At 44.5% G+C, this 26,047-nt stretch overlaps 1 protein-coding gene across 1 annotated transcript in view; it reads left to right on the top strand.

Annotated features, from left to right (window-relative positions):
* The window catches only part of CACNA1C (calcium voltage-gated channel subunit alpha1 C), a 706,039-nt gene extending 681,070 nt beyond the window's left edge, over nt 1-24,969 (top strand). The window contains exons 41-49 of the mRNA XM_048828634.2: nt 3,973-4,069; nt 5,809-5,936; nt 7,318-7,452; nt 8,561-8,913; nt 11,603-11,731; nt 12,289-12,398; nt 13,369-13,472; nt 16,925-17,251; nt 17,549-24,969. Coding sequence (XP_048684591.1) covers nt 3,973-4,069; nt 5,809-5,936; nt 7,318-7,452; nt 8,561-8,913; nt 11,603-11,731; nt 12,289-12,398; nt 13,369-13,472; nt 16,925-17,251; nt 17,549-17,845 — 1,680 coding nt within the window. The 3' untranslated portion in view covers nt 17,846-24,969. The remainder of the gene's footprint in view (nt 1-3,972; nt 4,070-5,808; nt 5,937-7,317; nt 7,453-8,560; nt 8,914-11,602; nt 11,732-12,288; nt 12,399-13,368; nt 13,473-16,924; nt 17,252-17,548) is intronic.
* Nucleotides 24,970-26,047: the final 1,078 nt, after the last annotated feature.

The following is a 26,047-nucleotide window of genomic DNA, read 5'->3' as shown; positions in this document are numbered from 1 at the left end:
AGTTGGATAGCAGACTGCATCCGCCTATGCTACCAACTAAAGAAGATGAATCCTCCAACTTCTGTTAGAGCACACTCCACCAGATCTGTGTCAACGTCTGTGGCATTCTTACGTAACATTCCCCCCACAGGTATTTCCAACGCTGCCATCTGGGCTTCAGAGCATACCTTTGCTAAACATTATGCTCTTACTCAGGACCCCGACCGACATTCGAATGGGCCGAGCTGTCCTGTCTACAGCTTTCTTACCAAATCCGAAGTCCCTACCTCCTTAAGAGATACTGCTTTTCAGTCACCTGGAGTGGAGCACCACAGGGACATCTCTCTCTCGAAGAGGAGGTTACTCACCTGTGCAGTAACTGACATTCTTCGAGATGAGTGTCCCTGTGGGTGCTCCACTACCCACCCTCCTCCCCTCTACTTCGGAGTTTGGAGCTGTCTCTGGTGTAGAGAAGGAACTGAAGAGCCCAGACCACGTGCGCATATTATTGAGGCACATTTGGCACGTGAGCGAGGCACCACAAGTGTGCGGCCCGTGCAAGTACTGCTGTAAAAATCTCCGAGCGAAGGCACGGGGTGCAGCAACACCTGGAGTGGAGCACCCACAGGGACACTCATCTTGAAGAACGTCAGTTACTGCACAGGTGAGTAACCTTCTCTTACTTGTTATCGTACAGTGTGACACAACTCATAGATCCAGTGACAGGCACAATGTAATAATCATCAATGTACCACGAGCAACACAAAACGAATAGGTGCATTGACAGTGTTATATTCATAGATGTACCCCAACCTCACATAACTCCTAGCAGGCTGCAAAACTGCAGAGACAGGCAGGGCACAGAACACCACAGCACATTACTTGTGGCTTGCTGTAAAAGTGCTCTTTCAAAGCCTTCCTGGGCCGGATAGCTCCACACTGGCCTTTTCTTATAGCCCTTATGTCGGGCTGTTCAAACTCAGCAGAAAGCCACTCCACCTCTGCCATCCAGCCTGGCGGCAGCTTTTCCCCCTTTGCCTCACAGATGTTACGCAGAACACAGCAGGCAGCTGTAATAATTTTTTTTCCACTGAGCGCCTGTCTTGTCAGTAAACTATGCCAGCCTCCCTTCACTCTACCAAAAGCACAGTCAGCTGTCATTCTGCACCTGCTGAGCTGGTAGTTGAATCTTTCCTTGGTGCGGTCGAGATATACGGCTTTGGGAGCAAGGGGTAGGCTGGGTCCTCCAGTTACCATCTCATCATCCCCAGTGGTAATCCTCTAGTCAGGAAAGAAAGTTTCTGCTTGCAGCTTTCTGAACAGTCCTGTGTTTACTTAAAGATGTGAGCGTCATGCACGTAACCTGAGTAGCCAAGGCTGATATCAGTGAAGTGTCCCCAGTGATCCACCAACACTTGCATAACCATAGAAAAGTTGCCCTTTCTGTTGATGCACTCTGTGGCAAGGTGTGATGGGGCCAAAATAGAGATATTTGTGCCATTTATTGCCTCATCACAATTTGGGAACCCCGTCGCTGCAAATCCATCCACTGTGGCCTGCACATTGCTGAGAGTCAAAGTACTGCATAGCAGGGGACGACTGATGGCCCTGTATGACAGTAGCCTCCGCAGTGGATTTTCCCGTTCCAAAATTGTTTCCCACTGACGTTTCCACAGTGCAAGCGCCACTCACTTCTCCGCTGTCCATGCAGCTCTCATTCTGGTGACCTGCACTGGAGGGCTGGGGCAAGCTCAGCAGGCAGATCCAGGAACGTGTCCTTGAGCCGTCTGAAAGTTCTGCAGCTGCTGCTCATTGTCCCACTCGTGCGTTACGATGCGGTCCCATCCATCAATGCTCGTTTCTCGGGCCCAAAAGTGACGCTCCGCTGTCTGCAGATGCTCCGTGAATGCCACCGACAACTGTGCATTGGTTCTCACTGTGTTCCACCGCAGTCTGTCCTCCGTGAAATCATCATGTTTCCCACTGACTTGGATCTTTTTACAGCTCTGCAGTTATCAGAGGATAGTCCGTCCTGTGCTTTCAACGCTTATGACAATAGTGCAGAGCTGTGCAGGCTCCGTGCTTCTGTCAGAGATGGTGGAGAACGAGGCAGCAGTGTGGGTTCATGGGATTTTTTTAAAAAGTGCAAAAATTATGGGCTATAGATAACAATATGGGATGGAGACAGTTGAAAACTGGGAAGTTGACCTCTTGCGCCCAGTCACCCCTGGGTGATTCGTTTTGGCTCCACCGTGCATTGCTCAAACTTCCCAAAAGGCAGTGGACCCTGGATGGTGGCAGGTTGCATACCGGGATACCTACCCATAGTGCACCACACTGGGCATCGATACAAGCACTCCTGCTGAGTACACGCAGCGCGGGCGCAAGGAGCCAAGTACACACACCTGCACAAGGAATATACTAACTGCGGTAGCTTTATGCCAATGTAACTTGCGTCGACCAAAGTTTGTGGTGTAGACGTGGCCTTAGCTTCAAACGAGGTAAGTGTGGTCTTCGTGGTTAAAGCAGGAGACTGGGAATCAGAATGCACGAGTTCTAATTCCTGACTTTGACACTGACTTGCTGTGTAATCCTGAGCAAGTCACTTAACGTGATCATTCATTAAGAGCTGCTGGTGTGCACAGTGCTGTGCAGAACATTGGGGAGGAGGGAGTTCCCAAAGGAGCTTCTGGTGTTAGGTCCAATCCTGCAAGGCAGGAGGGGGAGGGGACTCCTACTGTAAGTCCACAGGGGGCTTACAAAACTGGGCCCCTCATTAGTCTGACAGAACATTAGGGGCTTGGAAAGCACCAGATGGGGGTGGAACCTGCAAGGGGTGCAGAAGGCAATATTGATCTGGTTGTAAGGGCCTGGGAGTTCACTTAGGGTAACAATGATAGACTCCATGAGGCAAGTGCACTTGGGGAGGAGAGGGTGGTAGTTTGATCCACCAGAAGGAAGGGAATTCCATGCATAAGGGACTGCATGGAAGAAGGGGCATACACGAGAGTCAGAAAAATAAACCAAAGGGGCTGTAAGGTGGAAGGGGATCACAGACAATGGAGATACTAATATTTACTCACTCCCAGAGGTGTTGTGTTGCTTGATTCAGTAATGTCTGTTAAGGGGTTAGAGTTCCTTGGATGCAATATGCAATATCCTAGTCCCTGGTATGGTCCCCTCAAGTACTTTTGTACCATACTTATGTACCCCCAAGGTGGAACCTATTAAGCTATCAAAGCCCTTCCTCATAAAATGAGCAAGAATACCTTTAAAATACCCTTTGTATTAGTTCATCAGAATGCTTTGCATGTCTCTAGTACCTTCCCTGTAGCACTTCATACACCACCAAATTCAGACTCTCAACTTCCCTGTGAGGTGGGTAGTATCTATGCTTTGCAGATGGGGAAATTGTGGCACAGAGCGGGGAAGAGCTGGGAGTAGAATCCAGGTCTCCTGACTCCTAGCTGTGCTGTTACTACAAGATGGTTCTTCCTTTGGAAATATTTCCCCTCCACAGGCCCTTTCCTGTCACGGCTCTGACTTCACTGGACCTCCGGAAAGGCGGGAAGTGCTGTATCAGATCATGCATGTGGTCATTTATAGCATAAAACAGTTTTCTGTCTCCCTCGGCCAGGCTGCTCAGGCAATGCCCATCCAGAGCAGACGTCCAACCACACCCAGAATCAGAATGTGCACTCCCACCTTTCCATCTCTCCACGGGAGGTGTGAGCAGCTCCTGACTCTCTGCACATTTCCGAATGAGACTGCCTGCTGTGAGCATGAGGGAGTAAGCCATGGTCAGACATTCCCATTGCCCACATCCAATTGCCCTCTGCTACTCTTGAAGTGTTCTCCTGCTGTAAGAGAGTGCATTCGGCAGACTTTTGAGCCACTCTTTTCCTTTTGGGATGCCGGAGCATAGGTGTGAAATTTTCTCCTCTGCTGGAGCTGGCTTAATTCCTCTGTTCACTGATTCCCCTGGCAGGTAACCTGGAGCAAGCCAATGAGGAGCTGCGAGCAATCATTAAGAAAATCTGGAAGCGCACCAGCATGAAGCTGCTGGATCAGGTTGTGCCCCCGGCAGGTGGTGAGCAAACTAGCCTTTCCTTGTCTGTCTGTCTTGTCACCCCTTTCTCTACCTGCTGTTTGTCTTTCCATAATCCTGTCACTTTTGTGGTTCTGGGTAGGATATGGGAGGCATGCTTTCCTCTACAGGATGGTATCTGTCAGACTGAACATTATAGCAGATTGAGTGCAGATCATGCCTGTACCAATGTAACCCTCTAAATGGGCAACTTTTGGGAGGAGGTGGAGATGTCAGGGTGGGAGAGAAAACAATATTCTCAGATGCATACACCAGATCTAAATGGAGTGATGTTTACAGTTCTCTACACACTCCCAGTGAGCCAAGGACAACAGGATTTTGCCTTACATTGCCCATGGCCTTTCTCTGGAGGGCTACATGCTTATCAGTATTGCATAACACTAATGTGATCCCTGGTACAGGGTGTTCTATTTGTTTGCCTTGTCAGTAACTATTTGATGCCAGGGAGAGAAGCAACATTTAGTAGCCGTAGGCAGGGCATATAAGAGCAGAGTAACATCACTTTTATCAGTGTGTCAAAAATAAACCTTCAACCTTGAGCTAAGGCTATGGCCTCTTCTCCTGGGTTCCTAGGCCTGTGCTTTGTACTCCTGTCAGATCCATATGGACACAGGGGGCCAGATTCTCAGCTGGTGTAAATTGGAATAGATCCACATCTGGCCCAGTATGTTATTGAGGTAGATTTGGGGAGTATGCACCAGGATTTTATCTGAGGCATGCTTTCTGTCCCCTTCCCCCTCCCTTCCTTTCCTGCTACCTACTTTCTGTCTCTCTCCCCTCTCACCCTCTGTCCCATTTTTCTCTTTCCCACAGCCCCTTTATCCCTCCCTCTTTACCCTCCCACAGCCCCTCCTCTTAGCCCATCCTCCCCCAACTCCTGACCCCCTCACAGCATCAGAACAATGACCCCCTTCTTTTCTGGTCCATCCATCTCCTGACAGCTCATCCTAGGCAGGAGCATGATTGACACTGGTGGTTTCCAGATACGGGGTGTCTGGTCTCCCCTCTTGTACCTTAATAATGAGCCTTCATGCTGGGCTAGGGAGGCGCAGCAGCGCTGCATTATTCCTGACCCCCCATTCAGGCTGTCACTCAGAATCGCACCTTGGGGATCGTCTATAGTTAAGGTCAGATCCTGAAGTCTTTGCTCAGTCCATGTCCTCACAGAAGTCAATGTCCCACAAAACTTCCATTGACTCCAGGTGAGTTTTGCCTAAATAAAAACTGAGTTAGATTTGACCCATTGACATCAATGAGAGTTTTGGCTGAGTAAAGGGAGAGCAAGGACTGCAGGATTTGTCCCTTGGTTTGAAGCAATCCAAGTTCCCTTTTGGGTTATAGCAGGTACTAACTCACAGTAGGACGTTGAGGTCTTATCTGGGAAATTAGTACAAGCGACTGAAATGGTCAGGAGCCATGTCTGTATAGCAAATGTACCCATCAGGTGGCCCTGCAGTTAGAGGCATTCTATACCAGTATAGCTAACCTATGCCCATAGATGTAAGCCATCTCTGAGCCCCACAGAGCCTCTGCAAACAGCTAGAGCTCTGGAGTAAATGTGCCCTCTAACCTGCTGTACTTGTACCCTCAAAACAAATGTCTTTGCCTTTCTTTGGTTCCTGGTATTTCTTCTGTAAATGGCAAAGCTTTGCAGCTTGTACTGGTGAATTCACTCTGTAAAATCAGCTGCTTGCTTGCTTTTGGAAATATCCCCCATACAGATGATGAGGTGACAGTTGGGAAGTTTTATGCCACTTTCCTGATCCAAGAGTATTTCCGGAAATTCAAGAAACGTAAAGAACAAGGCCTCGTGGGCAAACCCTCACAGCGGAATGCTCTCTCCTTGCAGGTGAGTCATGGGCAGATATGGGCCTGAGTGACACAGGAATGAAACAAGGACATAGAGCTGGAGGTTTAATATGTTTTTACACCTCCTTAACCTTGTTACAGCCAAGGACACTTGGCCATGCCTCCTTCCCAGCAAGTGCCATGCACTTTGGGGACTGTATTGAGCAATGGACAGACCCCACACCCCATTAGAGGGAACATTGGAGGCACCTTGAGCTGCCACGTCAACCCCTCCAGATAGACGTACATCTGTCAAAGGCCATGCACCCTTCCTTATGCTGGCAGGATGCTGGGGTGAATTATGTTTATAGTTGATTAATCCATTGGTAATGTTTGGGAAGTGCTTTGGGTTCCATTTGGATAGCTGGTACTAAATAAATGTAAGATTGTTACTGTTGTCATGTTTCATCCTAAACCCCTCTGAGGAGGGAGTCATTATGGATAAGTAAGGGATGGTATCTGGCAGTTAAAAAAAAACAAGGCAGATGCCTGGATTCAAGAGGCATCATAGTCCAGTGGATAGGGCATGGGACTATGAGTCCTGGGATCTAGTCTCAGTTCTGCCACTCATTCACTATGTGGACTGCTAGATTGCATGTCAGAAGCTTCCGCTGCATTTCTGAAAAAAGAATTTTGCGTTGATTACAGCTGCAGAACTCAGGGCAAGCCCCAGCTCTATAGACTACTGAAACTGTTACAGTAAGAAAGAGAGATAATACTGGACTCCAAGCAAATAATCTGCCATGTGAGAAATAGGCTGATACGTACACAGCATCAGCATAGGACAGCTTAACTGTTTCCTAGAACAACACTAATTGAGACACGTTCCAATTAATAAGGTTTGGTAAATGCTGCGTATAGTTTCTGGCTAAAATTTCCAAATCTGGGTGCCAAAAATTCAGCTCTCCATTCCATATTTAAGTACCTGAATAAAATTGGCCTGATTTTCAGAGATGCTGAACTCCCATTGACTTCAGCTGAAGTGTAGGTATTCAGCTCTTTTATTTGTGTGCCTGAATATGGATTTAGGAGCCAAACTCTAAAGCACCCATGCTTGCTCATTTGGGCTTGTATGTTTATGCACATGTGCTGTACTTGTTAAAAGAAGCACCTGGTAATGAAGAGTCCTGGGTTCTATTTCCAATTCTGCCAGAAATTTGCTATGCAGCCTTTAGCAACTTACCCTCTTTGTGAGTTGGTCTCGCCACCTCTAAAATGGGAATGGGGTAACAGTACCTGCTGACCTTACAGGGAGGTGGTGAGGTTAAATTAATCAATGTTCATAAAGTGCTTGGCAACAGATGATGTGCAGTGTAAAGTGATACTGTTTTTATTGCTCACCTAACTACATGAAGACAGTGTTACATGGTACTGTTTTCCAGGCCGGGTTGCGCACATTGCACGACATTGGGCCAGAGATCCGACGGGCAATCTCCGGAGACCTGACAGCCGAAGAGGAGCTAGACAAGGCCATGAAAGAAGCTGTTTCTGCTGCCTCTGAAGATGATATCTTCAGGGTAGGTGCTGCTGCTGTAATCCTTCTTTGCCTCTTGAATGAGGCTACATTCTGAGCCCAATACATTAGATTGGGGAGTGCTATATGATACATTTCAGTTTCTCTCTCTCAGTTTCCCAGGCTGTTTTAGAGAACAGAAATGGAAAATATAAAGCTATAAGTCAAATAGAATCAGATGGCCAAATCCTGAGGGCCTCATGTAGTTTTCACTCCATTTTTCCTCAGTGGGAGTTTTGCCTGAGTAAAGACTAAATACGGTCCGAGTGAGAATGTCAGGGTTTGACCCACAGAAATTGAAAAAACAAATCAGGTCATCACGTCCATGTTCCATCCTACGCATTACTGATCCACTACATTCTCTAGTGCTTCGTTTACTCCACTTTTAAGCAACCCAAGCAATGGGTCTTCCAGCACTTCCCTGGGAGACAGTCCCACCCCTCATACATCTCACCATGGAGAATTTTTTTCTGAACAATCAGCCTAAATTTTCTTTTCTTTAGTTACGCCCTTTGGGCAACCCTCAACATTCCCTCTCCCTCGTTGGTGCCTCTACCCTTCAAATACTTACAGAAAGTTACTCTATCTCCCCTTCATTATGGCTTAGTCAAGCTCTATGTAACAGGCTCTTTAAACCTTTCCTCACTAGTCCCTCCTGCTGGTTAATTATTTTTGTTGCTGTTCTCTGAATTCCTTCTAGTGAGTGGATCTCTTTCTGCTACTGTGGTATGCAGAATTGAACACAATAGCCCAGATTCTCCATCCCACCCAAACTCCACTCAACACAGGAATGGAGGGGAGGTGCAAAGATGGCTCTTCACTACTTGTAGGCGTCTCTGTATTCTGGAGCTGGCTCTTGTCATCTATCAGAGCACGACATTAGAGCTCATCTATAACGAACCCCTCCCGGTCCCATCACAGCCCCTCTGACAGAGATGCCCATATTCTAGGGTTATTTCCTGGTAGGGAGACATTCTGCTTGTACAGGGCCATATCACAATGCCAAATTGGTCCCCAAATTTTCTTTCTCCAAACATTGCTTTAAGGTTTAGTGTCCTCATTTGCACATAGTCTCACTCACCAAGAGAAAATGTTTTCTGTTTTGCTGACAGAGGGCTGGTGGCCTGTTCGGAAACCATGTCAGCTACTACCAAAGTGATGGCAGGAGCTCATTCCCCCAGACATTCACCACCCAGCGCCCTTTGCACATCAATAAATCTGGCAACAACCAGGGAGATACGGAGTCCCCGTCACACGAGAAGCTAGTGGATTCCACCTTCACTCCCAGCAGCTACTCGTCTTCGGGTTCCAATGCCAACATCAATAATGCCAACAATACTGCCTTGTCCCGCTTCCCCAGCCCACCCAGCTACCCAAGTACTGTCAGCACGGTGGAGGGGCATGGCACACCCTTGTCACCCACCATACGAGTGCAAGAGGCCCCTTGGAAACTCACTTCCAAAAGGTAAGCTCCAAAGAAGCAATGGGCTAATGAAACCAACGTATATGTACAATTTTTAAAAAATGATATTGCCTAGTTAAAGTCATGCTACAACAGGCTAGAGGCAGGACAAGGTGCTGTCGTGCATGGGATTTGAGGTGAGCTCTCCGGTTCATCACTTGCTGCCTAGACTAGCAATGCTGCAGAAGCACCACATTCAGCCTCTGGGAAGAAGGTCTGCTTAGCACCACCACTGATCAACACCCTCCATCTCCCAGGCTATAAAATTGGTATCTGAAGGGAGCTGCATCCTAGGTTGTAGGGAGGTGTTTTACCTAAGGCAAATTAAATAGAGAAGGAATGGGGAAATGCAATTCATACTTGAAAACATTAGAGGAAAGACTCTAGACCAGTATTTCTCAATCAGCAGGTGACAACTCCCAGGGAGCTAATAAAATGCAATCAGGAGGGATGCGAGGCATTCAGAAATGTACTATAATCTAAAGCAAAGGAAATTTTCCCAATCTCTCCATACAGCCTTACCTTTCAAAGTCAGGTATTCACTGTTAACCTGTCAAAACACACATGAATGAATTATATCATAGGTTTATCACTGTTATCTTTCATACACGTTTTACTTGGTTATAATAAATGTAAAAGGGTCATGAATATTTCTGACTTCAAATAAAGGATAGCCAGCCTGAAAAGGTTGAGACCAAATGTTCTAGAGAAGAAGAGAAGAGACTAACAAGACGAGGATGCCAGAGGTGTATGAGTTTCCTTGAATAAAGAATCCCGTAGCTTTTCCATTTCCCAGCCTTCCTTTTGGAAGCTATAGGCATTTCACATACTTCCATACTCCTCCTCCTCCTTACTTGTGTTTATGTTCCTGACATAGTCTTCTTTTTCCCCCTTGCTTCCTTGGTGAACTAGGACACATTACTATGAAACATTGGGACGGTAGGTGTTTCCTCTCATGCTATAATGGTCTCCAGAGTTGCTCCTGTTGAAGTTAATGTCCAAATCCCCATTATTGTTTCACTTAAGCCCTTCCTTTCAGTGTCAGGAGGGTTAAAAGAAGTACAGTAGAGCCTCAGAGTTACAAACACCTCGAGAACGGAGGTTGTTTGTAATTCTCAAAAGTTCATAACTGAACAAAATGTTATGGTTGTTCTTTCAAAAGTTTACAACTGAACACGGACTTAATACAGCTTTGAACCTTTACTATGCAAAAGAAGAATGCTGCTTTCCCTTTATTTTTGTAGTAATTTACGTTTAACACACTACTGTACTGTGTTTGCTTTTTGTGTGTGTGTGTGTCTCTGCTGCTGCTTGATTATGTACTTTGGGTTCTAAATGAGGTGTGTGGTTGACTGGTCAGTTTGTAACTCTGATGTTCGTAATTCTGAGGTTCTATGGTAATAGTAGTATGGTATCTTCAGGAGACATTCACCAGTTAGGTTCCTCTAGCCATAATGCAGACATCTGTGTGGACTCTGGTAGCTGGATTACCTGGTGGACTCATGTGGAATTTTCACCTCAATCTCCACATGATTTCAGACCTGACCCTTGTCATTCTCTGATCATTGCAGAATGAAGTCTGGTTTAGCCTGTTCTTACCAAAATAGTGTAGAGTTTGACTAGAGCTTTGCCATGTGGGCTGATGAGGGAATGACACTGTTATTCAGGACCTTTTCTTCACCCATACAGTGATGATTGCCAATCATCCCCTGTCTGATCACTCAAGCATTCTTCTTGGATTTTTTTTCAACTGACGCAAAGCAGCATAAGTATACTCATTTCCCTCCACTCCACCAAGTGGTGTAAACCAGTGACCAAACAACCATGTGTCCCCACTTCTCCTCCTATTCCCACATGGTGCTTCTCTGCCACATTGCTCCCTGCTGACAGCACAGGTAACAGAGTGAAAGTGACTGGACTTCAGATTTCTGAAGCTCTCCATGCTGGCATTTCAGAGATCCAGGTTCTGTTCGGCTGCTTGCACAATCAAACTGTAGCCTAATACCAGGAAGCCCAGCACAGGAAATGGAGGGAGGAGGAGGTAGAGATGGAATTCAAGGTGCTCCACCTACCACAGAATTTGAAAAGCACCCATTGAACTCAATTGAAATTACTCATATTCTGTGATTAGAAAATAAGGAACAAGGATGAGAAAGACAAGGGGAGAGAGACGATGAAAGAGAGCAGAGGGAGAGAAATGGCTCAGAGAGTGGAACACAGGAAAAAGAGACCATAAGCATCACAGCCCAGAGGGGTGGTATAATGTCAAGGAGGCAGCCTTTGAAATTCCTTACCGGTCCTTTGTGACAGCCATAGAAGAAAATCCACCCCGCTGTCCCTCAGGGAATCCATCTCAGGTTTTATACTGAGCCCCATGGGACAGGACTTTAGGAATTTAGTCAGTGCCCTGTGAATGCTCATGCAGTGCAGGCATGATCAATTACATTCATAGTATGTACATCACTACTGACTCTTCATGCTTTGATTAAGGAGCTCCAAGTAAGTGGGGACAAAACAAAAGGTCACTTGTATTTATGAACTGTGCTTCTGTCTTTGATCATCGATTTTTGTGTGATGGCTCGGCACTGGGCCATAACAATAAACGCAGACAGATGGAGCCCTGTCACTTTTGTCTCCGTAGCAGCTTTTCTTTACCATATCCAAATTTTGACTTGCCTTTTTTGCTCATTAGCTCCAGTTCCAGAGACAGCCAGCTGGCAATCGTTTGCCAAGAAGAAGTGTCTCAGGATGAGACTTATGATGAGAATTTGAATGAAGACATAGAGTACTGTAGCGAACCAAGCCTGATCTCTACTGAAATGTGAGCTTTGCAATACAGTGGCCAAGCTGTTTGGGGTTTTCTGGTTGGGGTGCTGTGTGATATCTTTCTTTAAAGACCCTTCATAAGTTCAGCCGAGGGAATGGAACTAGGGGAAGGCTAGTAAGAAGAAACAGGTTTGCAGATGGAACACTGCGCCAATCCAGATAGCAAAGGATGAAAAAGTGTGCTTAAGCCCAGGCAAATAATATTGGGAAAGGAATTTTTTCTATGATTTCTTGAAGTCCCTTTCCTCCCAGTGGTACCACTGGCAGTGCTACCTCCAGGCCCCTTCACCATCCATTTCTAATGTCTAAAGTTCCCAGATTTTATCACCTGAGCTTTCTCTGTCCTAGTCTTGGATGCTGTCTCTGGAGCATTTAGATCTAGCAAACTAACAAGTTAGCTACATCCCTTCTTCGTGAATAGAGTGTCCTTCCTCTTCCCCTTTTCCTCATCTCCTGCCAAATAGTGCGGCCTTTCCCTAGTAGAAGGGATATCTCATCCAGCATGATACCCTGCTCAAGTGATGGCTCCAACCTCTCTGTTTTTCATTCCAGGCTGTCATACCAAGATGATGAAAACAGACAACTGACTCCACCTGAAAACAACAAAGGGGAGGGCTCCAAGCTGTCTCCAAAGAGTGGATTTCTTCGCTCTTCGTCACTGGGTAATATTCCAGCAGGATGTACAAGCTGTGCTTTCTGATGCCTGGACTGATTTCTCACATCTTGCTGGAGAATCCTGTCATGTGTGACCTCAGGTTTTGATGTGCACTTTGGTTCCCAGGAAGAACATGAGACACAGAGTGAAGGATAAGATCTTGACAATGCACATGTTTTACCAGCAGGCATCTCCATTGCTTATATACAGCTCAGTCAGTGTATAAGTCTATGGTTCTCTGGACGGCATGCATCTATGTGAACTGGTTGATTAAGTCTGCATGTGAACTAGGGGAACTTATCAGAGCTCTTTGGGCCCAAAAGAACCTCCTCATAGAGCCAGCAGATGGAGTGAATTAGTATGTGGTGGTATTTTCTTTAAATATTGAACAGGGAGAAAGAAAATGTTCTTCTTTCCTCTCTTGCAAAAGAAAAAAATGATGAATTTCAGTACAAGCAAATACACTGAGAATCTGGTGTCTGCTTTAATTGAAACTTTTCAAGTGTTAGGATTTGCAGACTAAAGTCAAGAGCGCTCCTCTGACCATGCAGTTTCACAGAGGTACCAGCCCCTTCACATGAGTGAATCTTTACATTGTTGTAACATGGTTCCTCATCTAACATCGTTACAACTCATTTTGCCACATCATTCAGAAATCTTCTTCTAGCATACCTAGGAGGATCATCAGTAGCACAGTTTCTACTAGCACTATTGTTAAAAAAAATAATCCCTGTCCAGAATACGTGCTAGTTTTCAGCTGTCTCGGAACACAGCTGTTGGTCAGACTTTATGGTGCTTGACAAACTTTTTCAAATACAGTTGCTCTAGCAAGGTATCAAGGTAAAGTGGACAGGGCCTATAATGGGGATTTTTCCTCTACACCTCCAGAGGTATTACACTGATCTCAAGCTCAGGTCAGAGAGTCTCTGTAATGTGGTGTAAATGATGATCACAGTTCTGTGCCATTGGCATTGCAGGTCGAAGAGCATCTTTTCACTTAGAGTGTCTGAAGAGACAGAAAAACCAAGGTGTAGATGTCACACAGAAGACAGTTCTGCCGTTGCATCTGGTACACCACCAGGTAAGATTTAATTACTAAGCTGCAGCCCACCAACCCAGCTGGACATTTAACATTTGCAGTGCTTACCAATGGCACCACTAGCCAACCTTTCTGAGACCATTTAGGACTGTTTTCTGCAAATATCAAAGATGCTGTTGTTAGAAATTGTTTTTTGCTCCTGTCAGCTTCTAGTTTCAGGATTTTCATAACTCCCAGAACAAAGCTGCAGGAATATGCTCTTCAAAGTTGGCAATATCAATCAATACCTGACTTACACGAAGGGGAAAAAACAAAAACCTAGCTAACATTTCATGGTACAAATAGTTAGCCAAATCCATCCCTACTGTAACTCCATTGACTTTGATGGAACTGTTAACATGAGTAGATGGAGAGGGACCACCTCCACTTTAGTACAAAAATAATCAGTTACGCTGATTATTTTTGAAAAGTAAACTGATTACATGAAACTAGTCAGTTTCTTAAAAACCATGACAGAGACATACATCAACTTAGTGCTTTCTACTTGGACATATCTGGATGATTAATCAGCTGTCAAGTCAGAAGTGAACACCTGTCCTTTGTTTGATGCTAAACTGTCTTTCCTTGGCTGACACTATAATACAGGGGCAACCTGCGGCACATATGCCAAAGGCGGCATGCAAGCCGATTTTTATTAGCACGCTGCTGCCAACTGGGGTCCCGGCCACCGGCCCCACTCAGCCCACTGCCTGCCTGGGTGAACGGAACCCCAGGCCGGCAGTGGGCTGAGTGGGGCCAGTGGCCGGCTGGCAGGAACCGGCGGAACCCCAGACTGGCAGCAGGTGAGCCACTGCTGGTCTGTGGTTCTGTCCGCCACCCCATTCAGCCTGCTGACGGTCTGGGGTTCCGGCTGCCGGCCCCTTGCCAGCTGGGGTCCCAGCCATCGGCCCCGCTGAGCCTGCTGCCAGCCTGGGATACCAGTCGACAGCCCCTCTCACCTCGCTATTGGTCTGGGGTTCCAACCGCCCGGCCCCCTGCTAGCCAGGGTCCTGGCTGTCGGCCCGCTCAGCCCGCTGCCAGTCTGGGGTTCCGTCGGGGGGCCCCTGTAAATGTAAAATTTATTACTGGCACACGAAACCTTAAACTAATGAAGACTTGGCACGCCACTTCTCAAAGGTTGCCGCCCCCTGCTATAATATTATAAACTGTTGCAGAAACAGTTTTCATATGGCACTACCAGCCTTGGAACACTTGATGTTCCCTTAGTTAACTGCACATTTCTGGGGTGCTCTTATTATCTGTAGATTGGTATTAGTATACATGATTCTTAAAAAGCACATAAGAGGGTAAGGTCCCTGCTTCAAGGAGCTTTCAGTCTGATTCACTCAATACAGTACACAGATCAACAGTTCAATGCAAGAAGGCCTTGTGGAAGACTGTATTGGGGAAGCATGTCCTTCATGTCTTTCACTGTCAGGAACTCATGGTGCTGCGACAGAAAAACCATCCAGTGTTCCACCCCATCAACATTCCCTCTAGTGTAAAAAATGTTAATACTACAAGAAAGCTCCACTACACTATCAGAATATGGTCTTCTGGGTTTGGTAATATTGATTGCTGCTCCCTTTCAGTGGGTGAAATTAAGATTTGCACTGTCCATTGTAAACAATCTGTTAATTTCCCTTTAGATATTAAACACTGTAGGATGTCTTCTCATTGTGAATACTTGAAGAGTTATTCATAGGAAAGGCTCACATATATGTGTATATCCTTCACATATCAATATCTAACTTGCTATGGCCCTTCAGACACTCCTGGAACATTGTCAGTATTGTACTGGTTGGAAACACAGTTTGCTGCATATATCAGTGTATGATCCCTGATTATATTTCTACAACAGGCTGAAGAATCAGTTCAGTTGTGCTTCTAACCAATGTAGGGCCCATCCTGCAGCCTGTTCAATGTAATGGTGCTGCTTATGAGACAGAGACTGCAGGTTCAGGCCTTTAGGGGGAGATATTCAAAAGGCCCAAAGGCCAGTTAGGTGCCCATTTTATACTGAGAATTAATAGGAGCTGGGCAATAGGAGCTGCCTTTTGTGCCTTTAAAAATCTCCCCCTTTATGAAAAATGTTTGGGTAACTGACCCATGGCACTAATAGAAGAGTCTTCTGTTATCCCATTTCTTTGTCTGAAATCATCAGCATAGCATATTTAGAAACCATTCCTGTTTGTGTTAAAGTCAGTTGCCATTGATTTCAATGGGAGGAGGGCTGGAAAGTTAATGAGGGAACTTTCTGCTTACAGATAATACAAAATCCTTTATCTTCTATCAGCTGGCTTCTGATTCCCTTACTCACACTGAGTAGTACCTTACTCTATGAGTTGTCCTATTGACTTGTGGAATAAGGTACCATTCAAGGTGAGTAAAAGTATCAGACTCTGGCCCTATGGAAAGAGGGATTTCATTGAATCACTTATTTAGTTAAAAGGTACTACATGACTCATCAATTATGTATTTAATTCTTTTGAGGGACTGGGTGGCTCAGGGGACTAGTAATGGACATTGATCTTTTCACAAATAGATCACTACATAAAATCCAGTGCAGGTTGGTACTAACTGAACGTTATTACCAACTAAGGCTGGGTCTTTACTAGAACTTATGTCAGCAAAACTTTTGCTGCTCAGAGGTGTGAAAAAACACATCCCACACCACCCCGAGCAACATAATTGTTGCCGGCATAAGCACTTACGTGCACAGTGCTATGCTGATGAGAGACGCTCTCTCGCCAACATAGCTACCGCTGCTCGTTGAGCTGGTTTTATTATGGGAGAGCTCTCTCCCATCGGCATAACGCGGCCACACGAGTGCTCTTACAGCAACATGGCTGTATCGGTACCGCTGTGCCACTGTAAGCTTGTAAGTCCAGACATGGCCTTAGTGTCACTGGAGACCTAAATAAAATGAGTTGATAGTCTCAGTCCAGTTTCTAGAATAGATATCACCAAAACATATCACCACAATTAGCAGTACATGCTGTTGTTAGTGGGATCAGAAGAAGGGTCAAAGATTTGAAGGATGTGGAAAATGAACTACCCTGTCACCCTACGTCAGAAGTGGTGGTCCCTCCGGTACAAGAATGAAGGCATTCTGGCAGGGTTATGTGGGGGAAGTTTGCACTGCTGCTAGCTATATTGTACCTGTTCCATGGACAGAGGATGTCAGTCTTTAGAGCTTTTGATCTGGCACATTTCACCAGAACAAAATAAGCCATTTTTAACGGAATCTTGGTAATAATTACAAAATGGGTCAGCAGAAAACAGAACAGTGTTTTATTACCCACAGCTGTGTTTCATAGAGGTCAATCCATCTAAGTTCCCAATTAGCATAAACCCATTCAAGCCATCCTTGTACTCGTCCCTCACTGCCTAGTCATTCGAGTCGTGCTTCTAAGAGCTGGCTAGTACTGCATTCTTTCTCTCTCTGTCTGAAGGCACTAGCAGTGGCAGGGCTGAGTCCCCTGCTCCAGAGAAGCCATTCCCCAACAACGTTCTCCCCCCGGTTGTGTGCCACGCCCCCTGCCGTGCCCTGTAGCCGTGGCTGGCCACAGAAGACCATCCCGACTTTACGGCTTGATGGAGTGGAGTCCGGTGAGAAACTCAACAGTAGCTTCCCATCAATACACTGCAGCTCCTGGTACTCTGACAGCACCAGCTGCAGAAGCCCTCGGAGAGCCAGGCCAGTCTCCCTCACCGTCCCCAGCCAGACTGGGGGGAGCAGCAGGCAGTTCCACGGCAGCGCTGGCAGCCTTGTCGAAGCGGTAAGTCGACAAAGTCACAGAGGCCTGGGAATGACTGCAGCAGCAACTAGAAATGAGTCATCTTTAGGGCTGCTGTAAGAGGATAGGTATTAGTAGTGCAGACAGCAGTGCTGGGCTTTGGTAGCCATTTCCAGTCAGTGCTTGGTGGCGTGAGTAGGAGGAGAGAGAGGTTTGGTTGGGAAAAGGGAATGGCCAGACAGGAGCTGGGATGGTGGATGGAAGGGTGATGGGACTGATGATGCTAGTGCTAATTTTTATCTTTGTGTTCTGTCTCTGGTTTCCCGCTTGCTTTTGAAGGTCTTGATTTCAGAAGGACTGATGCAGTTTGCTCAAGATCCAAAGTTCATTGAGGTCACAACCCAAGAGCTAGCAGATGCCTGTGACATGACAATAGAAGAGATGGAAAATGCAGCAGACAACATACTCAACGGTAACAGCAAGCAGAGCCCCAATGGCAACCTCTTGCCTTTTGTTAACTGCAGGGACCCAGGGCAGGACAGTGCAGGAGAGGAAGAGGAAGAGGTGCAGAACCCGGATTGTAGAAAAAGTCAGGAGGAGCTCCAGGACAGCAGGATTTATGTCAGCAGCCTGTAGTTGCCAGGGCTGAAGCGATGCTGGTTTTTTATTTGTTTCAATGTTCCTAATGGGTTTGTTTCAGAAGTGCCTCACTGTTCTCGTGACCTGGAGTAACCGGAACAGCGTTCTTCATTCATTTCTGTTGGGACGAGCCGCAGAGTTGGGTGGTGTAAGAGAGCTTTTCAGGAGCGAATACAACCCCAGCATGTGTCCATGAGGAGGAGGAAGAGGTGGCGGAGGAGAGCCAGCCCCTGCTTGTTCTCAGTTGCTGCACAAGGAACGACGGCTGCTTCCTGAATGCAAAGGAGAACCTCAGCTTCCTGTGGATGGCCCTCGCCAAAAGGACCCTGCATCAAACGGGTGTCTTTCAACTTTGCTTGTAAAATCATTTTGCACATATTCTGTATGAGCCTCACCGTCTCCATAAAACCAAGGCCCTTTTGATTTGGAATAGAATGATTGACTTCTTCTCCTGTGGATTCCAGTAGAAGAAGCAGAAGAAGCCTTAGGGGACATGAGAGGCAAATGGCAACACTGCAGGAAGGCTTGTTGACAGAAAATGCAGAGACTCCCAGGCAGTGGTCTCTGCCAACCAATCAGAGCTCAGGTAGCCATGTCTGCCAACCAGTCAGAGCTCAGACAGCCAGCTGTGCCAACCAGTCAGAGAGCAGGTAGCAAGCTCTGTCAAGCAGAGCTGAGGCAACCTGCCCTTTTCTAAGTGAGGTGGTGATGGGCTTATGTAGATCTCTCCTTATTTTTGCAGTTTGATATTTTCTTGAAAGCATGTTCCAATTTTTATTTTGAATATTTTTGTTTTGTTTTGGAGGGAGAGGGGAGAAAGGAGCGTTTACAAAGTTTTGTAACCACCCTTTTTGTTTTGTTTTGTTTTGTCTTCACCTTAGCAAATGTTAAATTGGTTTGGTTACATTGTATTATTTAAACTATTTTTTCTCCATTGAAATTCGGTAGAAGCTATAATGATAGAAGAGTTTTATCAACCATTATGTACACCAAGAATTTGTAATTTAATTTGATAGTAATTGAAATCTCCTTTTTTTTGTTGTTGTTTTATAATTTAAAGATAGTAGGCAATGCACTTGATATAGTCTTGCACATTTGAGTGATTGATTTGGATTCTTTTTAGTGCTAGGTATTTTTGTGAGTATGTGAGCGGCCCTGAGTGAGCGTGTGTGTGTATGAGTGCATACAGTTCTCCACTTCCTGGTTTTACCTTCAGGAGATCTGTATCTGGGGCCATTTGAATGCAAAAACAAACCACTGTCTCTGCTTTTGAAAGGGGAATCAGTAACTCTTTGCATTTTCTGTTCCACAAGATATGCAAAAACAATGCAATAATATTAATTTTAAAATACAATTGTGAGTTGTGTTGGCATTAAAACTGTATAGAAACAAAATTAAGGGGAAAAACAAACAAAAGTGAGAAGGAGTTATGCTTCGATATATTCCGTGTGATGTTTTATTGCATTGATAATGTTTCTGTTGAAGAAACCGTAATACTTGAATTCAGGTCAGTTTCAGTATTTTTCAAATATTTTTTTAAAATGAATTGCAATTGTGCCAAGCGAATATAATGAATTGAATTAAGTTTGTTTTAAAAGATCACTTCTTGTATATTTTGCTGCATGTAAAGTAAATCATTTCGTATTTGGAGTGTGCCAAGCTTTACCTTTGAACTTTTAAGTGCTTTTCTACGTGTGGTTGGGGAAATGGGTACTAAATATTTTTTTTCATTTTTTAATTTGTACAATGAACAAAGTGTACCTAGTGTAAGTAACTAGTCTGCAATCCACTGACAGGTTGAACGTTACTGATTTTGCATATCTTGTGTTCACTTTCCTTTTTCCTCACTCCCTTAAACATGCACAATTAATTTCTGAATAGAGTATCTTGCTTCCTGAAACCAGGACATTTTATCCAGTCTTCATCCTCTTTCCTGTGCTCAGATTCTCTCAATATTTCTTCTCACTAGGGTGGCAAAATCCATATGCCAAGCAGATGGGATAAGATTTCTAGGAACTCAGCTGGCATCAGCAACTCTGGGGGGATGGAATTGTAATAGGTAATTTCATATTTCTTTCACTGAATCTCTAACTCTCATCAGTAATAGAGTTTCCTGGGGTACATGACAGGCAAATGCGAGAGGCAGAGTTATTAGCTAGGGAAAATAATCTAGCTCTGCCCTTAACTGATATTCCAGGGTAAGTGAGGTGAAGAGTTCTGAGTTGTTACTCAAGAGAATTGCTCTGGTACTGCTCTCAGCTGGAGACACTGAAGGTTAGTGACATGAGCCCATATTTTGCACTCCAGTGTGCAATCTCATCATTCTCTTCATACCTGAGTTTATGGGCCAGGTTCTGGGCCTCAGTCATACTGCTTTAAATCTGGCATAACTCCACTGAAGTCAATGGCACTATGTCTCGCGCCCAGTCTTGTTATTCACTCTGAACTTCCTTTTCTCCCTCCTCTGCCTGGCACTTGTCTCCCGCCCAGTCTTGTTATTCACTCTGAACTTCCTTTTCTCCCTCCTCTGCCTGGCACTTGTCTCTTACTAGTGACAAACCAGAAGAGAATTGTAGATCTTATGCAATTTGCTGGGTTTTCCTTGGAAATGAAGTCTTCATTTGGAATCTTGGCTGTCTTTATCTAAAACTCACAAGTTTTGCTCCATTTTCCAGATGGATCCCAGAGTTGCAGATCAGTACTGAATAAAGAAGACTGATCTGACTCAGGAAAATCAGAACCAAATTTTCATCTAAAACTTGAGCTTATTCTGAGATCTGAAAATGTTAAGTTTATTATGTATATTGTTTATAGTTTCATGCACCTCTGTACTTTCCTGCTTTTGAATGGGGCCTAAAGGAGAAATAACAAAGGGATATATTTGGTGGTATTGTATTCCCAGTGGTATTATAAAGTGGCTAACAGCACTTCAATATGTCCTGGATATTTTACAAGACAAAGCCTCTTCTCACAAGATTTTCAGCCTAGTTATTGAACCAAAGAAGCTTGCAGCAGTTTAGCTACACATGGGTGGGGTGGGGGGTGTCAAAGTCTTGAAATCCTTACTCAAGACTTACCTAGGCAAAATTATGCATAGACATCAATTAGCCCAGTGCGGAGCATTTTTACTGGTTCTTTACTGAGACAAACGCTCATGGAGTTTTGCCTATGACTTGCATGTGGATTCGGGATTTTACTTATCTGATGCAAATCAAACCTCCAAACCTTTTGAAGGTTCTCCATTTTTAGTGCTGTGATGCATAGGTTCAGTGCTATTGAAAATGAAGTATCCCCACTTCTAGTCACCTATTTCTGAGAGGGAGTAAGGTGGTAGCGTCTCCCTAACTCATTCTTTTTTACTGAATAGTTCCTTTGACGCAAATTTAGTGCGAGTTGTTGGTGCTCATCACCTCTGAAAAACAAGCTACTAATCTGTAGTAGTCTTTATTGAAGTCAGTGGGAGCTCTGGGTGCTCAGCAAGTGCTCATTTCCTCTTCGGATTTGGCCTCAGGCTAGAGGAAGAAGCTTACATCATCTACATCCTTCTGTGAAAACTGCTATTCCCTCAGTGATCACACCCTGCAGAGGGCTGGAGAAACCCCCATCTCTCTACTGAACAGTCCTCTACATCCTACTGATTTAAATCCTTGTACAGAGAGGACAATGCAGATGAAGATGATATTTATAATTGGAGAGTGGTACTAAAATCAGAACTTGCTGATGCCAGCTGTGCTAATTTCACTCTCTTTGGAAGATGGCATTTCATTTAGGTACTTTCTGACATACAGAGTGCAATAGGTCTGAGCAAAGAGCTACTGCCTCCATCAAGTGGAGCAGGGTCTGGGCCATGGTGAGGAGGAGAGAGCAGGTTTAGTTCCCTGGAGTGTCTTTCCTTTCCCTGTGTATTGGAGCTAGTGTCAGGTACAATCACTGCACTGTGAGTGGAAACACTGAAGAAGTGAATGATTGAGGAGTTTTGTGTAAGGAAAAAGAAAGGAGGAAATAGTCTTCATCATTTGCGTGTGGTTGATCTGCAGCTTGTTAACAGTACACTGCAGACTAAAGACATTTCTTAAAAAAACAAAAAAACTGCTCTCTTATCACCCCTGGTCATTACTCCAGGCAGCACCAGGCCAGTCACACTGGATGCATTTCTTTTTTCTTCCTTATTCTGTGTGACTGACAGGATGGAAAAAGTGGGACTGATGATCCAGAGCTGGAGTTTCCTTATCCACGGACCTTTTCTGCATCATCTGCCTCTTCAGCTGGACATATGAATGATGATGATGATGTAGATGCTGCTGCTACTGTGAGGGGTTCAACTGTTTGATTCCCCTGCCCGACCGCACCCCAGTCTGGAGGGACAGCTGAAGGAGCGCCATGTACAGAATCACATCTATTTCTGCTTTGTTTTCTGACTCAAAACCCTGCCCCCTCGATGACTACGACAACAACAACAAAAAAAGGGCAAATGCATTTTTTTTACATTTCTTGATAATTTTCAAAGCAATGTATCATTGCTTTCTTTAGACTGATGCCAATATAACAGTTGAATGGGTCTCAGCCAGGCTCCTGTGTCTTTTCTGACTGCTAGTTTCAGATTGCTGTGTGAAATGTATGCATGTTTGCACACAGACACAATCCCACAAGGTGATAGACTCACAAGCCAGTCAGGTTGCTAACATGCTTTTTACATACAGTTGGAGGCCTCTTGCTTCTTACATACAGATGAAAAAACTAATCAGCAAACCACAGAATGAATGAAGCAGCCACATTTGGACAGAACTGAATAATATAATATATATCCACAATACAGCCTTGACTGTCCAAGTGTCATGTGGGACACTGAGTAAGAAGTTTGGAAATCAAGGGATTTTAAAGTAATTAACATCTACCAGAGAACCTGCATCTACTTCAGATAGTTGTGCATTTTGATAGGTTCAGATAATCAAGATTGTAGTGCATATAAAGAAAATATAAAGAAAGTCCAGGCAAAAGATCTAAATCACTTCTCACTAATGCCAGTCTAAACCAAGTATAATTCATTTGAAGCTAATGAGGCAATACTGATATCACCCCGGTGTGAAATCAGAATCAGGCCCAGAAAATTTATTTTTTCCTTCCTTTATTTTCTTCCCTGAAGGAGCCCGACTATAAATTTTGCATAAACCAGAGCTGTCTAGATTTTTCATTTTTATTTTAATATCTGATTTTAGTTGGCTTCGTCAGATAAATTAATTCCCATTTTTAATTAAGCAGCCCAGGGATCAAAACGGTTCTTATCAGAAGTTCAGTCCCAAGAGAGACCCTCTGCTGCTGCTTTGTTTCTGAGGGTCTCACAGTAAGAGCCATGTGGCCTCCCTGCTCCAGCGGGCCTGACATGGGAGCCGGTGAGAAGGGCCGCAGAGCAATGAAGTGCGTGGTGCAGCGTTAAAACCAGACAGGTCTCTAACTTAATATAAAGAGGTCTGTGGTATCACACTGGGATGAAAGTCTCTCCTGATATTAAAATCAGCGTCCTGTTCAAAGCCCCTATTCTCCCCACCTTGTAGAGACTTTGCTTAAGACGAGCATAAAGAACAGCCCCTCTTTAGAAGTGAGCAGTACTGTCTAAAGGGCTACCCCAAAAACACATCTTCAATAAGCAAACTGCTGTAGGCATTTATCTACTTCAGCATTATGAATGACTTCACAGGAGGCAAAAATCAATAGCTCACAATCTCATCACATTCTCAAACTGTTTTTTTCTTTATTCCATCTCACTCAGACAACCTGCTTTCATTGAAGTCCAACACATCACATCACTGCTTTCACTTGGTCCAGGAGCAAACTGGCTGGGTCATAGGCCAAATGCTATGCTGCACACACAGACATGCTTCCTTCCTACAGCAGATGCTCCCCCAACCTTCAAACAACCTCCTTCCTATGCAGTAACCTTCCCAACCATCTTCCCCTACTTAGTACAGAGCCTACCTGCCACTAGTCTTCTCTTCCATATGATGGATGTCCTGAATTGTTGTCCAGCCAGGCAAAATGTAATCTATTTCCCAGAGAGAATCCGGGGCCAGTTTGCTCCTGGCTCAGTCAGTTAGACTAGTTTTCAGTACTCCTTAAAACCTCTCATGCCATGACCGCTCATGGAATTGACAGATGCAGGGGTGTCCAGTCCAGCTATGACCATTTGAATGGGGGAAGATCTCAAATAACTAAAAGTGAGATTTTGAATATCACATTACAAACTGCTTCATCACTCAAGAGAGATGCTTTTAAAACTGCCTTAACAAATGAATTCAAAATGTTGGAGGGAGACTCCCTCCAAATGAGTGACACACAGCAACAAGGGAAAAGCCATTTTGGGGGTGAAATCTGGCTGGAAGTGGCTGGAATCCAGCTCAGTTCCAGAGGTGAAAACATAGTTTAGGGCCTGATCCTGTAGTACTTACTCAGGATACATTCCCCTTGACTTCATTGATTAAAGACTGCAAGATCAGGACTTTACAAGGCAGAGGTGGGTATTTTCTTGCCTGCATCTGATTAATTTGGGAACTGATCCTGCAAGGTGCTAAGCATATGTATTTCCCATTTGCTTCCACGGAAGATTTGGTTGCTCAGCATCTCTCAGGTTCAGCACTTCATCATTTCCTGCTCAGACCATCAGCTATAAATGTTGACAAATGTAAAGTGTTTTGCCTTCATTTTAATTGCCCAGTGCTGTTAAATGAACTGTCCTAGGTGTATGCCACCCCAGATGTAAGTCTCCTCTCCCACATTTCTCTCCACCCCAGATGTCCCTACCATCTTCACTGAAGCCCTTCCCAGTACTAGTTCTTTACCACATCCCACAATTTTATACCCAGGTTTCATGAAACCACAGAAATGCTTTTGTAAATAATGCTGTACAGTTTGTAACTGTAAGTGTACGCCTGTCATCGGTGCCAGAGTCCGGCTTGCCCTCTCGCACGTTTTAAAAATCAATGACGAAAAGTTAGAGCGAATGGCCCACAAGTGAGCGATAGGGTCATCTCTGTGTGGGACAAATGTATATTCCTGTAAGATTGCATTTTTATCTAAGGAATGATGTTATTTTAAAAAATTGCTAATAAATTTCTAAACAATGCCTAGATTGGTTCAGTATCTGTAAATTTTATCCTAACTTTTTACACATCCATCCCCTTCTCTCAACAGTGTCTAAAAACAAGCCAACTGCCTGCAAACCCTTATTCACTTGAATAGTCACACTGAAGTTAATGGGATTACTCATGTGATTTAAGACTTTGCAAAACTGGGACCCTGGTACTGACAAACTATCATGATAAATATCACCCTAGAAAATTCAGTTACATTCTATAGTAGAATTACCCTAATTACATTGTAGTTACTCCCTAATGTCTGACTATAAAATGTAACCAATGCAGTTAACCTCCTGGCTATAGGATTTTGTGCTACATATATGTCAAACTGTATAATTTCAGCATAATTACAATTAAATTAATACCTTAAGCATGAAACTAACAGGGCATTAATAAGTAATTCAGTCACCTATTTAGCTTACTGATTATATGAATTTGTGGCATAACTATCCTGCAATTTTCTTTTATAATTCCAGTGGAACAACACAACACAGTATAATAAACCATAGGTAATTACAGCCACTGTATTGCAAAGTGATTCAGAAAATTCTTCTTTAAAAAAAAAAAATCAGTGATTCTTCTTAAACTGTTTATAAATAGCCTCTGAGCTTGGTAATGAAATGTTGCAATGGGGGGGGGGGGTGTCTTCCAGTGCAGACCATAATCACTGGAAGCCTTTCATTGCAGCATGAGGCTATGAGGAGGAACAGACACAAGCCAAACTCACCATTGGCATAAACTGATCTAATGAAATTGAAATCTAGGGAGTGGCATTTTCTTATCCAAGGACTAAATTTGGCCTTCAGTTAGAAACATTCACCACAAAACCATGAGAAACTGGCTTGGTCTCAAATTCCATTACAACCTGAACATTCAGCTCAGGTTTGTTGAAAAGTTCACTTATCTGCGACCCACTCCAGGATCAGGTGAGCCAGGTTATGGTTTTGTGTTGAAACCATGTGGAGTGTGTGGTTCCAACGCAAAATCAGATGAAACTCCAAGGTTTAGAATGTATTTGAATTTCAGGTTGAGGATGTGTTCAGACCTGAAACTCAAAGTGAAACCTTTG

Source organism: Caretta caretta, chromosome 1 (assembly GCF_965140235.1).
Source record: "Caretta caretta isolate rCarCar2 chromosome 1, rCarCar1.hap1, whole genome shotgun sequence".
Taxonomy (NCBI): Eukaryota; Metazoa; Chordata; order Testudines; family Cheloniidae; genus Caretta; species Caretta caretta.
The sequence above is the reverse complement of the archived record's forward strand: the minus strand, read 5'-3'. Positions and strand labels throughout refer to the sequence as shown.